Below are 15,196 nucleotides of genomic sequence, written 5' to 3' on the forward strand. Positions count from 1 at the left end.
CTCTATTGTTGAAAACAACAACAAATTAAAACATTATGGCAGTTAAAGCTGACAGATAAAGTGTGCACGCTGCTAAACAACTTGTAAAACACATGTACCGCTACAATTGCTGCCTTTAAGAGAGACTGCCTATCTGCCTGGCTTTCTTGGGCGTCCGTCCTTTAAAGCTTATAGTGGTTCTTGATGTTCTGAAAAGATTTCCTGAAATCCTTCTGAATCTAAAGACTGCTTCACATCTTACAATAGAAGTGTGTTTTATTTATCACTGTGCATTTAGTATTATCCTCCGCAGGCTGAAATATGCGATCTGGGCTGGCTATATAGTTTTTTCATCCTGAGTACACTGTGTTGGCCCAGGCTGCTGATGCATGTTTCAAGTGAGCTCTGGGTGTATGAGAGAGAGAGAGAGATGGCGGGGAAGGTGAGAGGGGAGGGGTATGTGTTAAAATACATAGCTGCCTTTCGCAATAGAAGCAGATATTTGGTTGTAAGGTGTGAAGCCGCCCTAAACACTTCGAAGCCCTTGTTTTAAATTTCTAAAATTGAAAGAAGGATATTTGAGAAAGCCGGTTCCTTTTAAAATTAAGTTTATTTTTTTCACTGGATTTCTGCAAGAGCAAAGACTGGAAATTTCCAGTTGCCTATGACCTTTTTATCCCTGTTTAAACCTGAACTTCTTAATGTGTGTATGTTAAACAGCTAATTAAACTAAACAGCTAATTCATATTTTTTTTAAAAAAAAATTTGATTACAGGAGCAATTTACAGCAATGAGGGATCTCTATATGAAGAACGGTCAGGGGTTTGCACTAGTATATTCTATTACAGCACAGTCCACGTTCAATGACTTGCAGGACCTGAGGGAGCAGATCTTACGGGTCAAGGACACGGAAGACGTAAGTAAATGGGTTATTGCTTTTTGAACCATTGGAATCTCTCTCCCCCCCCCCAAACTAAACAAGCCAGCATCTGTTTTTTGCACAGTTAATAAGATGACTGAAGAACACTGTTCTAGAATGTTTTGTATGATATCATAAATTTCTCTATTTAGATATTTTGGAGACTATTCATATGGACATTACTGGACGGTTAGTCAGAAATGCTCTGTATCCCAAACTGGGATTGAACTCTGGAAAAGTTCAAGTCCCATAAGAAGCGGCTTTTTAGTAGAATATGCCAGTGTACAAGCCCAATTCCTCCCGCTCAACCTTTTGTCACTGAAATGGCTACATATGGTGCCAGGTTTTTAGAAGGCTCAGTAACTCCCATTATGACTTGCTGTTTAAAATGGGTTTTGTGGCTCTTTGGTAGAGATTTTGTTTCTGTCTGCCATCAGGTGGAGGAACACAGTTTTCTAGTTGTGTGATAATCTGGCTAATCAAAATAGCTGTGCTCAAAAGTCCACACTGTTTTTTCCCTAAAGAAAATATTACAAACTTAATTAGTAGACTAAAAATCTTAGTACTACAAAACTTCCTTTGCCGCATGATAGCTTAAACGTGCTTAGATGCCTAGAAAGTGGAGGTAATGTAAATGTTTTAGTATTTTAACTTGTGCATATTTTAAAGTGACTAACCTGTGACCCTCCTGCTGTTGTTGGTCTGCATCTCTCATCAGCACCAGCCAGGATGGTCAATAGTCAGGGGTGATGCAAGTTTGTTTGGGAACACAAGGGAACAGGGCACAGGTTAGCCACCTTGGCCTAGGTTCATCTTTTACTGTAATATGTGAAAGACTTTCAGTTGGCTGGACTGAGCGCCAACTCAGGCAGCTGACTTCCTATATGGTTTATCACCTTTTAAGCAGGGCTTCCATCAGTAGTCATGCAGGAGATCTATACCTGGATGACTTTGCTGTCAATTACTATTGCACAGCTGTTAAGTGGCTATGCAATTCAAGCTGATGGGCTTTGCATTATGCTTCCAGTTCCATGGCATCATGCTGTAGGCATCATGCTGATGTTGCGCATGGATGTTTCCATTGTTTACAGATACCACCATCACCACCACATATGTTAAGAGCAGCCCTGTTTAATCAGGATCCTACCAAATGTCCACCTAGTCCAGCTTTCTGTTTCTTAAGGCTGCAATTCCTAATAGACTTTCTAGGAAGTAAGTCTCAGCCCATATAATGCAATGAGTGAATGTGCAGGGTGGAACTGCACAATGGGTTGGATTCAGCTAAGTAGTTCTGCTAGCAGGAGCCAGCGCAAGGCCCCCATTAGTGCAATGGGTCTTTTGCCCACACACCCCAGTTGGCTCTAAGAGGGTTAGGAGAACCCCCAGAACAGCACATGAGGGGAGTAGAGGGGAGACTGTTTCATCAGGTAAGCAGAAATCTTGGACCGAGGGAACACTTGTATTAGTGCAATACTGTACTCCTCCCATTATGTGTCCTGCGATATTTGAGTTTTTAAATGACTTGAGTTTTTAAATGCCATCTATTTATTTAAAAAAAATTCTATATTTCTCTAATGGGATAGTTGTACATTAAAAAACAGAAAACAATAGACAGTAAGAAAACTCATGATTTAACCTCTGAGGTTGCCCTTGGAAATGGAAGACCATTATTTTGGGGGGTGGGGGTGGGTAGGGAGACTATTTTGTCTGAATCAGTAGCAGCAAATGCTGTCACAGAAGTTCATAACATCCATTCGCACTGTAAAACCTGTGACCTAGCATATTATTGTCCTAACCAGGAAGTGTTACTTTAGCATCAGCTCTAGCTTACTCTTTTGATTTGGGCTCTTTGTTAGTCCAGAAAATCAGTGGACAGAATTGGTATGTCTGTCCAACCCATTGTATTCAGATAGTTATTCATGAAAGATCTCTCCATAGATGAATAGGTAGCTACTATCCAATGCATGTGGATAGGAAGATCTTAACTGTGTTTAAAAGTAGTTTAGCCACATATTTTTATTCTTCAGTTTTCACATCTTTGCTGATCATTATCTCTGGCTTTATTTTTCTCTTTTCCCATAATATTTTTGAAACCCTCTTTGATACACAAATCTTGGTTACGGTTTTTTAAAAAAATTAAAACGAACGATCTTTTAGATGAGGGATTATGTTCATCTTAGAAGCTGATTCCTTTCTTAGCATTTAAGTCAAAACACTGTGATATGCAGCAACTTACACTGTTTGAGGTTACACATGTACCCTGTTTGAGGTCAGATAAATTATACCCCTCATTCTAACTACACTGTAGTTACTATTTTAAAAAAAACTTTTTGTGTTAAGTGATAGCTTCCAGATTTTAATATGCTAAATGTTTTTCTTTCCTTTTTTAAATGAAGTATGGATTTCATTTCTTTTATCAGGATAGTAGCTTGTATAGTAGCGGATTTAACTACACCTGTTGGGGGGAAAATCACAAGAAATGTGTTTCTTTTTACCTGGAACTGATCATCCATGAATAAGAGAGTGTGCTCAGAAATTTAGCAAATATTAGAACTGTTGCTAATTATTTATAAACGAGAAGTATATGAGGTACTTTCCTTCTGGAAAGTGCAAACTTTGCTGTGCGGGTGTGTGTTTTAAATACTTAAGGAAACAGAATGGTGTGCACACCCATTATCAGCAGTTTTTTGTGTGTAGCGCTTTTTGATAGCTCAGGCGAAACAGGATGTGTCTCTGTGCGTGTGTGTTCAGTGTTTGCAATTAAAGTTTTAATGTCCAGCATGCTGCCAAACAGTTCAAAATAAGAACATAAGGATTGCATAGCTGTCTTTGCATTTCATGACTCTGAGGCCCCATTTCTGGAGTTGAGAAGGCATTTATTGCCTAAGCAGGACAAATCACTGGGGCCAATACATACAGAGTATTTCTTGGGAAGTGATGTACATCCTGTTGTATAAATTATGTTGAATTGAAAAGTAGCTACTGCCTATCTGAGGGTTTGAAATGTCAACTCTGTGTTGTTGTAGAAACTGACATTAAGGTAAGTGCTTGTGGAAATAGATTGTGTGTCAATGAACCTTCCAGACTGTGGTATCTCCATTTCTTTGATAGTTGCCATGAGACGGTTTAATTATCAGTGTGATGTAGCCATGGTAAAGACAGGTACAAAATAGTTTGTTTGCTTACTTTCTTGCAGGTACCTAATGCATAATTCAGTCATTTATCCTCAAGGATACATTTGCAAGGAATATAGGGGTTTTGTGTCCAAATAATACAGATTTATGGCACAGTTCTAATATATATATATTGTATTCAGTGGTGGGGCACTAGCCTGATCCCCAATTTCCCCACCCTTCACAGGCCAACTCTGACAAGTGGGTAGGTTCAGCCGCCTGTCAATCTCCTATTATCATAATGATGTCAGGAGATTGACTTCTGTTGAAGTTCAAAGGGGATCACTGTAACCACTGATCTAAACCCTCCTTTAAAGGTACACTGATTGCAACTGGGAATGCGCCTTCAGAGGGGCTAGTTCTGATTCCTCAAATCAAACCTTTTCCACCCTTTGCAGAGGAAGAAAGCTTCATTTTAGGAAGTCATTTGAAAGCAGACTGCTTCAAACTGAGACAATGACCCACCTCGGTGTGTCAATTTGAGTGGAGCTTCCTCTTGGCGCCGATCAGCTGTTCATGGCTGACAAGGGAGCTCAATTTACAAAAGAACAATTGAGACCTCACTTTAAGTTCCCAATTGTTTCTTTGTCACAGCAATAGTATCTGTCCCACCCTTGATGACTCATAGGGTGTCAGGTGTGAGGCAGATGGACATGGCTTTTGGAGAACAACCATGGAAGGTTCCCTGTTGCTGGTGTTAGACAGTTTTTGAAAAGTTCAGATTCTGCCTTACTTTTCAATATGATGAAACTCCTTTTTAAATGTATTCATAAATTTCTCACATTTTTGTTTCTTGAAACATGTTATCAGTAGCAAGCGATAATGTGTATTCAATCTGTTAAGCAAAAGCATGAAAAACTAAGAGTAGAAAATTGCTCCAGATGTAACTGGGGGGGACGGGACAGGACTCCTCCTTCGTTCTAGAGACTGCTAACGTTGGTCAGCGAGTATTTTTGCAGGTCTGCTCAGACTAAGCACACAGCTTTGAATGCCATCTATTAATAACTCTCTTATTCTTTCTGCGCAGGTTCCCATGATTCTGGTTGGCAATAAATGTGACCTGGAAGATGAACGTGTAGTTGGCAAAGAACAGGGACAGAACTTAGCAAGACAGTGGTGTAACTGTGCCTTTCTAGAGTCATCTGCAAAGTCGAAAATCAATGTTAACGAGGTAACTCTTGGTTAATCTTTCACAAGGCAGCACACAACCCCTTTTTATAGGCTTGGGTTTGTGTATATATGTATGTACACCATCCCCTCGTGTAAATATTCCTATAGTCCTCTTGGACTGAACATTTGCGCAAATCGAAAGCCTACGTTTCGGTGGATCCTTTCTGAAGGCTCACATAAAAGATACTGTTTTTGCATCCCCGCTGTTGTGCTGTTTTGGTGACTGAAGTGCATTTGTGCAGAGCGAGATGCCTAGTGCAAAACCTGAGCCAAAATCTGCAGGGTGTCGGTGTTCGCTTTTCTGATCTGTCAATAAGTGATTCACTCTGCTATTGTGTTACCTTAGAGAAAACTAATCCCTTAGCTGAGAGCTCTTCCTCAATTATTCCGAACGCTGCTTTACTGTGGAACTAAATGTGGTGCGTGAGTGGTCATGTTTGCATGCTGAGCACCTGTGCAAATAGGTGTGCCACGCACTACATTTTAATCTCGCAAGACCCAGAGTTCAAACTAGAGCCGTGTCGCTTAGAAAAGTGCTTTATGCAAGCTCAATGCGCCTAAATGAAAGGCAGACCGCGTGGTTTCTGTTAGGTAAGCACTGTAGGGCAGATGAATCTCTGCAAAAAGCAAGGCATAAAAGAGCAAAAAAGCCATAGCGGCACTGATTGGAATGAGGAATGCTTGTAGCGCTAATATGTTTGGTAGCAGTGAAAATTGTTCCCCATTTCAAGTCTCTTTTAGAGCAGGTGATCTGAATGTCTTGTGTCTTCGGAGCAAGGGCAGTTAGTGAATCGATTGGCAGGGATTGCGCCCATGACCAATGAAGAAAGCATCATGTTTTGGATTGGTTCTGTTTGCCTGCATTAGCATTGCCCCACACTCATGTCTCGATCAGCTGAGTCGTGTCCCCATCGCATTCACTACATGGTCTCTGATTGTATGGGCTCATGTTGGGTGGAGAGACACTCTTCTCCTCCTGCCTCCCCCTTCCATGTTGCCCAAACAGGGTGACAGTGAGGAAACAGCAGTGAACAGGTATAAAAAGCTGGCCATTGTGCGTTTGGTGTGGAGTGGGGATATTTTCTTTGCCCTGCTTTCCTGCTCTTGATATTTTTAGCCCCAAAGTACAAGTGGGAGATCATTTAATGCAGCCCTACAAGCATCCACTGGAGTGATTCTCCCCCTCCCCGGTGATGAAACCTTCGGAACAAGCTGTGAATCACATGAGCTCTTGTGATACGTTCAAGTACGTATCATATATAAAACAATTTCCAGAGGAACTGTTGAACAAGTCTTCAAGGTGCCACAAGAGACACTTTGTTTTATATAGTTTATATGAGAAGGGCAACAGCACTGAAGTTGATGGCTGACTGGGTGCTTCATTTGACAGTACGTATCATCTGCTTCCAAATCATAGAATCATAGAATCATAGAATCATAGAATCATAGAGTTGGAAGAGACCACAAGGGCCATCGAGTCCAACCCCCTGCCAAGCAGGAAACACCATCAGAGCACTCCTGACATATGGTTGTCAAGCCTCTGCTTAAAGACCTCCAAAGTAGGAGACTCCACCACACTCCTTGGCAGCAAATTCCACTGTCGAACAGCTCTCACTGTCAGGAAGTTCTTCCTAATGTTTAGGTGGAATCTTCTTTCTTGTAGTTTGGATCCATTGCTCCGTGTCCGCTTCTCCGGAGCAGCAGAAAACAACCTTTCTCCCTCCTCCATGTGACATCCTTTTATATATTTGAACATGGCTATCATATCACCCCTTAACCTCCTCTTCTCCAGGCTAAACATGCCCAGCTCCCTTAGCCGTTCCTCATAAGGCAACGTTTCCAGGCCTTTGACCATTTTGGTTGCCCTCCTCTGGACACGTTCCAGTTTGTCAGTGTCCTTCTTGAATTGTGGTGCCCAGAACTGGACACAGTACTCCAGGTGTGGTCTGACCAGAGCAGAATACAGTGGCACTATTACTTCCCTTGATCTAGATGCTATACTCCTATTGATGCAGCCCAGAATTGCATTGGCTCATGTCAAGTTTGTGGTCAACCAAGACTCCTAGATCCTTTTCACATGTACTGCTCTCAAGCCAGGTGTCACCCATCTTGTATTTGTGCCTCTCATTTTTTTTTGCCCAAGTGCAATACTTTACATTTCTCCCTGTTAAAATTCATCTTGTTTATTTTTGCCCAGTTCTCTAATCTGTCAAGGTCGTTTTGAAGTGTGATCCTGTCCTCTGGGGTGTTAGCCACCCCTCCCAGTTTGGTGTCATCTGCAAATTTGATCAGGATGCCCTTGAGTCCATCATCCAAGTCGTTGATAAAGATGTTGAATAAGACCGGGCCCAAGACAGAACCCTGTGGCACCCCACTAGTCACTCTTCTCCAGGATGAAGAGGAACCATTGATGAGCACCCTTTGGGTTCGGTCAGCCAGCCAGTTACAAATCCACTGAGTGGTAGCATAGTCAAAATGACTGAGAACTGCCCTGGGCAGCAGAGCTGCTTCACGAAGGCACTTTAAGAAGGGAACACAGCTTAGTTAGCTGTTACCAGATGAAATAGTAGTTGTGGGGCGGGGGGGGGGCTAGACCCTCTTCTGCCCCAGCTAGGGTGAATGCCATTAAAGAAATGTGTGAAATAATAATAAAACATTATCACTATAGGCCAGGCTTCCTTAACCTGGTCCCTACAACTGCAGTAATCCCTGATGGATTGTTGGAGAAGATGGGAGTTGTAGTCCAAAACATCTGCAGACCCCCAGGTTGGGGAAGGCTGCTATAGGCCAATGCTCTTCCACTTTGGATTCCTGGAAGTTGCAGAACTACAGTTCCCATCATTCCCTGCCTGCTTATCCCAAAACACACAGAGCCTGGTTTTCTCTAACCACCATTACCTCTTTCAGATAACTGAGCTAACTAGGCTGTGTTCATTTTGTGAAGGAAGTCCTGACCACTCAAGAAATTTAAAGTTAGGTTTTCCAAAACATCTGATCAGTGTTGGTAAACTCTGCCAGGAGAGGAAGATGGGATACCTTCATTTGTTTATGGGCAGCTGTATCTGGTACAGCCACCCACAAATTACATCATCATGCTCAGCTGGTGACTTGTGTTTTCAAGGCTGGACACATCTTTATTTCAAAAGTTTTGAAGAGGGTCTGTATGTCAGTTTTGTTAGTTTATTCTTTTGATTTTAGTTTTGGGGAACTGAGTTTCTGGCTTATTCGCTGATATTCTTGTGACTTTGCCAAGTTCGTAATTCCTCAGTTATGAAGAGTTGCCTCGTTACTTTGTGTTTTGGAAGCAACAGATGACTTCCACTTGTAATTTCCATTTTTTAAAATCCAAAAACCGTTCTCATCCAAAAGAATTTGCTGTCACGCTTGTTTTGATTTTTTTGAACAAGAGCCAATACAGAAAGCAATGGTTTGCCAATCTTTGGAAACTGAGGGGAATCAAAGGAGAGGAGGAACACACTACGTATGCAGGCCTTTGTGCCTTACAGTAGCCTTTAATGAGACAGAAATCTGAAAGCTTAGCATGCCTTATTCTGTCTGAGACGGTGGCAGTCCTATAACTGGGAGTAAACACCATTGAACTAGGCCTGTGCTATACTGATTTAACATTTTAGCCTCTCTTTCTTGTTGCATTTAACGTGGCAGCTATTCCATTTGAATGAAACATATACACCCATTCCTTGTCACACTTTCAATGAAGATTTGAGCCCACCTCTAATTATTGACTTGAGATGGTTAGAAGAAAAGTTATCTACAATTGCTCTTACTTAGCATGGTTTTAATAGGGAGGCATTGATATTTGGGGTGGGGGTATTTTTCCCCCCTTTTGTAGTGAAAGAGGACCTGTGGGGGGGGGGTCCAAAATGTTCTCTGAGGGAATGGTGCTGCCTCTTCCCCACAAATCCCCTTGGCCAAACACTTGCCAAGAGAAAATACCTCCATTTTAAAATACCTCCATTTTAAAATGACAGCAGCTGCCACTTGGGCACTTTCAATGTGGACTGTAATCCTCCCTGTTTCCCTTACCAAGGGGAGAATCACATTGTGTACAAAAATATGGATCGTGCCCTTCAAAGAGACAGTTACTGTTTTAGAGGTGGTATAAGGTATGTGTTCTCATGACAAGCATGCATGTGGGGACTGCACTGCCCCTGCTGGCCATAGGAACATAGGAAGGTGCCTTGTACCAAGTCAGATCATTGGTCCATGCAACTCAGCCCACACCAGGGTTCCCCAAATTTGGGTCTCCAGCTGTTTTTGGACTACAACTCCCATCATCCCTAAGTAGCAGGACCCAGCGGTCAGGGAAGGTTGGTATTGTAGTCCAAAAACAGATGGAGACCCAAGTTTGGGAAACCCAGATCCACACTGACTCGTAGTGCCTCTGCAAGGTTTGGGGCTCTCTCCCAGTCCTTCCTGGCTGTGCCAGAGATTGGGCATCTGCCTGCAAAGTAGCTACTCTTAACACTATGCTACAATCCTTCCCCAGATACCCTTTCAGTGTTCTGGATCCCTGGGAAAGGAGGGTGGAGGAGGAAAGCCAAATGACCCTGTTAATATACTTAATAGACTAACACAGTTCGTCTGTTTTCCTTAAGTAAGGGCAGTGTAGACCAGGCCTCTCATAGTTCCCTGCTTTATGCTGCTATGCTGGATTGACACAAAGGCACTTAGGAGATCTGTAAGTGATAAGAAATGACTGGCAATAAGGTGCGAGGGTTTGAATAATCTTTCATCAGGAGATATGGTAGATTCCTCCTTCCTGTGCTCTTCTCCTCCGGGACCCTCCCTAAACCTTTTCTCACTTCTTTCCAATGCAATCTTCGACTTCCAAGCTCTGTTGAGCATTGAGGAAGAAGCCAGGTTGACCTTACTAGAGTACAAACTGATGTGTTTTGCCTTAGGCTGACAGCATCAAACCATGTAACTGTAAACCCGGTGGGGAGGGAGTGTGAGAAACCTAAATGCTGTTATAGAGTATTATCGTACAGAGTGAAAGAGATGGTGGCTTTATCATGCTTTCAGAAAGTGCTTGGCTGTGCTTGTGTGTGTGTGTTTAAAAAATAGATAATATCAAGGCAGTATCCAATTTCTAGGTTTTGCAGTTCACAAGCAAAGTACTGTAGACTTTAAGCTTGTTAGAAATCACACAGGGTTGTGGGGAGGAAGTGAGTTAAGTGAGCTTTTCCAGGAGGCTGAATACTGTAGCTGCATTGCTACGCAGTTGACTTTACCAAAGACAAAGACGTATGCAGCTTTCATCTGCAGGTTTGATGCTACAGTACATAAGAGACAGAGTGGATGAGTCCATGGCATTTACACACACACACACACACACACACACACACACACACACACCCCAAGCCATATCTACACCACTGACTATAAGACATCTTCTTTGTTTGTATGGCAGCCTTACATATAAATAAAATGGAGATTAGGAATTTGCATTTTGCAAAAGAAACTCTTACACCTTAATGGCTTGCATGCTTGATAGCCAGGCCTCTTTCAACTTTTCTTAGCAAGTATTCTATATATGTATTATACGAGTTCAGAAATGGTAACTCTACCACAAGACAAATGGGAAGATAGAGAAATACAAACAGCAAACTCCTTTATTTAATATGCTGGCACCTTGTTGCTACAGTATATGCACATTCGTATATGGAGAGTTGCTAATAATTGCTAAACTGGTAGCTGCTTCTTCAAATGCTAGATTTTTTCTGTTGGGTTATCATCGTCTTTGTACCTGTACTTCTGGTCTGTGTGAGGTTGTCCTGATTGTGATGTGATTTTCAATTGGAACAGTGTAGAGGTCCCCCCCCCCTTCTCTTCTTGCTTTGTGATGTGGCCGGAGGAAAGTGGAAGTGGCTAGACCACAATTAGGGGAGCCCCAAGAGCAAGCAAAAACCTTCGGGAGCTTAGATAAATTGCCCTGTTTCTCTCATGCTAAAATCAAGAAGTTCAGCTCTCTTTGCACTGCCTCCCACCCCATTTATTTCTCACCTTCTCACTTGATTTAGCCGAAAGCTTTTAAGGCCAGGATTGTAACATGAGTTTGCCATTCTGCGGCACCTGTATCTCTTGATTTCTCACCTTATTTTGCTCTCTTCCTCTCTCTCTCACAGATCTTTTATGATCTCGTCAGACAGATAAATAGAAAAACACCAGTGGAAAAGAAGAAGCCTAAAAAGAAATCATGTCTGCTGCTCTAGACCCACAGCATGCAGCAGCTCTGAGCCAGGTGAGCAAATGGTGAAATCTTAATGACCTTCCTGGAACATGTTCGTGGCACTGACTCTCTTTGCTGCAGCAGCTACTACATGATGCTGGAATGGTTGCAGGCTGGGCTGAAGGCCACCTGCATTCCTTTGGCAAAGGAATGATAATCTGCCAAATACTAACATTTGGGGTATGTGCTATATAGCAGAGGTAGAGAACCTGTGGCCCTCCAGGTGTTGTTACTTTCCAACTCCCATCCACCCTGGCCAGTGCAGCCAGTGGTTGGGGGACCATGGGAGTTTCAGTTCAGCAAAGTCTGCAGGGTCACAGGCTCCCCATTCCTTTTATAAAGGATGCTTAAAATACTTTTAAGATCAGCTAGGCAGACAGGCACTACCCTGTGCTTCCTTTTCAAAAATTACACCGCTGGCTCTATCGGTTCAGATTTTATGGGAAATTTTAAAATATATGTTTTCTTTGGCTTTTAATGGGAGGTTCAATTATATGTGATTCTGGAGTTTTTATAGCATTTAAAAATGCATTCTGCGAAGAGGCACATTGTTTACCTGGGGAGGGGGATCAGCCTTTGAGTGGTTTGGTGAGCCATGCCCCCCCTTTCCTATAATACAGAAGTGGACTTGGAGCAGAACAGCGGCTATGTCATCAGTATGCATACTAGGGCCTGCACACGCTATTTCTTTTTGGGTTGAAGTGCCACCTGCTGACTCATTTGCTTTTGACATCTAGTTTTAACTCTCTTGTTTCCGATCCTTACTGCATGTGTCTGTGTGAGAGAAAGAGAAAGAGAGAGCACACCCATAAACACTGGTTTGCTATGCAAGAGGTGCTGCAACATTCTCTTCCTTTTTCGCATACATACACATGTCAGCATAGCGAACTCCCATACTGTCCCAGCAATCCAGTTTTCAGTCATCTCTTAGAGAGAGAGAGAAAGGAATTTAAAAATGATTCAGAGGGTTGTAGGCAACTAAATTCTAAATCCCTGAGACCCTGGGGAACTGCTGCCAATCAGTGTAGACCAGGGGTCAGCAACCTAAGCCCCATGGGCCGGAAGTGGCCCCCGGAGGTAATTTGAGCAGCCCCCAAGCCACCCCCAAATCAAGCTGCCTGCTCACGCGCTGCACTAAACCGGCGCAGCGCGGGGACTCGCTTTTGCAGTGCTGGAAATAGCATCTGCACATGCGCAGATGCCGAAAATCACATCTGCACAGATGTAGATGCCAAAAATCGCACGCACGCTCATTCACCTGAGAGATCCAGCCCACTGAGGGATCTCTGTGGAACCGATCCAGCCCAGGCAAGATAAACCTTGCTGATCCCTGGTGTAGACCAAGGATGGAGAACTTGTGGGCCTCCAGATATTGCTGGACTAACAACAACAACAACAATTATTTTATTATTTATATGCTGCCCATCTTATTGTGTTGCCCCAGCCACTCAGGGTGGCTTCCAGCAAAATATAAAAACACCACAAAACACCAAACATTAAAAGCTTCCTGAAACAGGGCTGCCTTCAGTTGCCTTCTAAAAGTCATATGGTGGTTTATCTCTTTGACATCTGAGTGGAGGCCTTTCCACAGGGAAGGTGCCACTACCAAGGAGAACATCTGCCTGTTTCTCTGTAACTTCACGTCATGCAGTGAGGGAACCTCCAGAAAGCCCTCAGACTGGACCTCAGTGTCCAGGCTACAGGTACCATCATCCCTGACCATTGGGATGAGGCTGGTGGGAGTCTACCAGCATCTGGAGGGCCACAGGTTCCCCATCCCTGGTGTAAACAATACTGAGCCAGATAGACGAGTGCTCTGACCTTTGTTCCTTGGGTCTTAAACAAGTCCTCCTTTCTGAACATGTGCTGCGTATTTGTTTTTAAGAATTTTTAAAGAAGGTACCTTCAATCCTGTGTGTATTTTTTTTTTTAAAGTACTCTCTTGTTTGCAGAGGCTGTTTCTAAGTTGGATGCTGACTCTTCATTGTCTGTCTCTTCTTCTGCTCAGGATTACAGGAATGAAGAACTGTTGCCTAATTTGGAAAGTGCCACCATTCCAGACTTCAGATAACTACACCACAAATTAATAACATATCCGAAGAGGCTTCTGTTTTTATATATTATGTGAAGAATTTAGATCTTATAATGGTTTGCACAAAGGTCCCTTGGGGGGGAGGAAATAAAATAAAATTGCTTTGTGTATATCTCTTGGGAATTAAAGACAATAGTACTTCTCCTTTGCAATAGCAGTTAACAGATGTGATAATAAATATAATTGACTCTAGTTGTATGATTATACAAAAGAGCATGGATGCATTTCAGATGTTAGATATTGCTACTATAATTTCATATTGACCTCTTACCATAATTCTTCTCCCATCCAGCACTAAAAATGGTCAGCCAGTAATACTTTATATCTATCATGATAGATACGATTATACAAATTTTACCCTTTGAACTCATGGCAGCAAATAACTTTCCAAGTCATTGACTTCATTTTATATTTAAAAAGTTATGGAATATCATTATTTTCATTCTGCCATTATATTCTAATTAAAATTGTGCATAATGCTTTGGAAAAAATGGGTCTTTTATAGGAAAAAAAACTGGGATAACTGATTTCTATGGCTTTGAAAGCTAAAATATATAATATACTAAACCAACTCTAATATTGCTTCTTGTGTTTTACTGTCACAGATTAAATTACAGCTTTTATGAATGATTAAATTTTAGTACATTTTCATTTTGTTTGAGTGTTTCTGTTCTGGATTTCAGGTCTGAGGTTTTCGCTGAAAGGGTGATGAAACCTGTAGCAGTGAATGCTGTTGAAATGCCTTTCACAACTCCCACTTACTTGTTGATCATTACTTTCTTTCCCACCTTTTCTTCAAGGAGGCATACGTGGTTCTCCTCATGATTTTATCCTTGCAAACAACCCTGTGAGGCAAGTTAGGCTAAGAGGCAGTTGACTGACCCAAAGTCACCCAGTGAGCTTCACGGTCAATTGGAGATTTGAACCCTGGACTACAAGGTCCTAGTCTGACACACTAACCACTACACCAGGGGTCTGCAACCTTTAAGACAAAAAGAGCCACTTGGACCCGTTTCCGAAGGAAAAAAAACCTGGGAGCCATAAAACCATTGCGACATTTAAAACAAATGTATCTCCAGAGCCGCGATCTGACAGTGGGCGGGAAGGTGACGTCGGGATTAACACACGCACCGCCCCCATGCGACGTCACAGCCAGTACAGCGCCCGCCACAGTGGGGAGTGTCAGGACGAACAATGCGCCTCCTCCCCTCGCTAGTATCCGCTCCGGAGCCGCGGCAAAGGTGTAAAAGAGCCACATGCGGCTCCGGAGCCGCGGGTTGCAGACCCCTGCACTACACCATACTGGCTGGCGGACATGCTTGAGTAGGGAAAAGCATGCATTGTGGCCAGAATGGTCAAGTTATAACTTCATTGCATTGGTTTTGATTGGCTGGGCTTTGTACACTTTGAGGCTTCATAGAGCTCATTCAGTAGAAATGATAACAAACCAAGATCTGAGTTGATGCACAGGCAAGCCGGCTTAGCCAACTGAAGAGTGTCTGCTGCCTCATTAGGTGGCATTTCTGGAGGAAGAGAACAAAGACCTTTCCCCCCACTGATTTTCCTTTGTACCTCCCCCAAGCCTTCTCTGGACGGTTGCAGGGGAACCTCTG

The 15,196-nt window shown here is 42.7% G+C and overlaps 1 protein-coding gene across 2 annotated transcripts in view; it reads left to right on the plus strand.

The window, feature by feature from the left end:
* RAP1A (RAP1A, member of RAS oncogene family) overlaps positions 1–14,234 on the plus strand; it is a 93,048-nt gene extending 78,814 nt beyond the window's left edge. For both annotated transcript variants that reach the window (XM_082227681.1, XM_082227680.1), the window contains exons 6-9: positions 755–895; positions 5,099–5,242; positions 11,388–11,503; positions 13,500–14,234. In XM_082227681.1, coding sequence (XP_082083807.1) covers positions 755–895; positions 5,099–5,242; positions 11,388–11,474 — 372 coding nt within the window. In that variant the 3' untranslated portion in view covers positions 11,475–11,503; positions 13,500–14,234. The remainder of the gene's footprint in view (positions 1–754; positions 896–5,098; positions 5,243–11,387; positions 11,504–13,499) is intronic.
* Positions 14,235–15,196: the final 962 nt, after the last annotated feature.

This window comes from Podarcis vaucheri (assembly GCF_965113315.1).
Source record: "Podarcis vaucheri genome assembly, chromosome: 6".
Lineage (NCBI taxonomy): Eukaryota > Metazoa > Chordata > Lepidosauria > Squamata > Lacertidae > Podarcis > Podarcis vaucheri.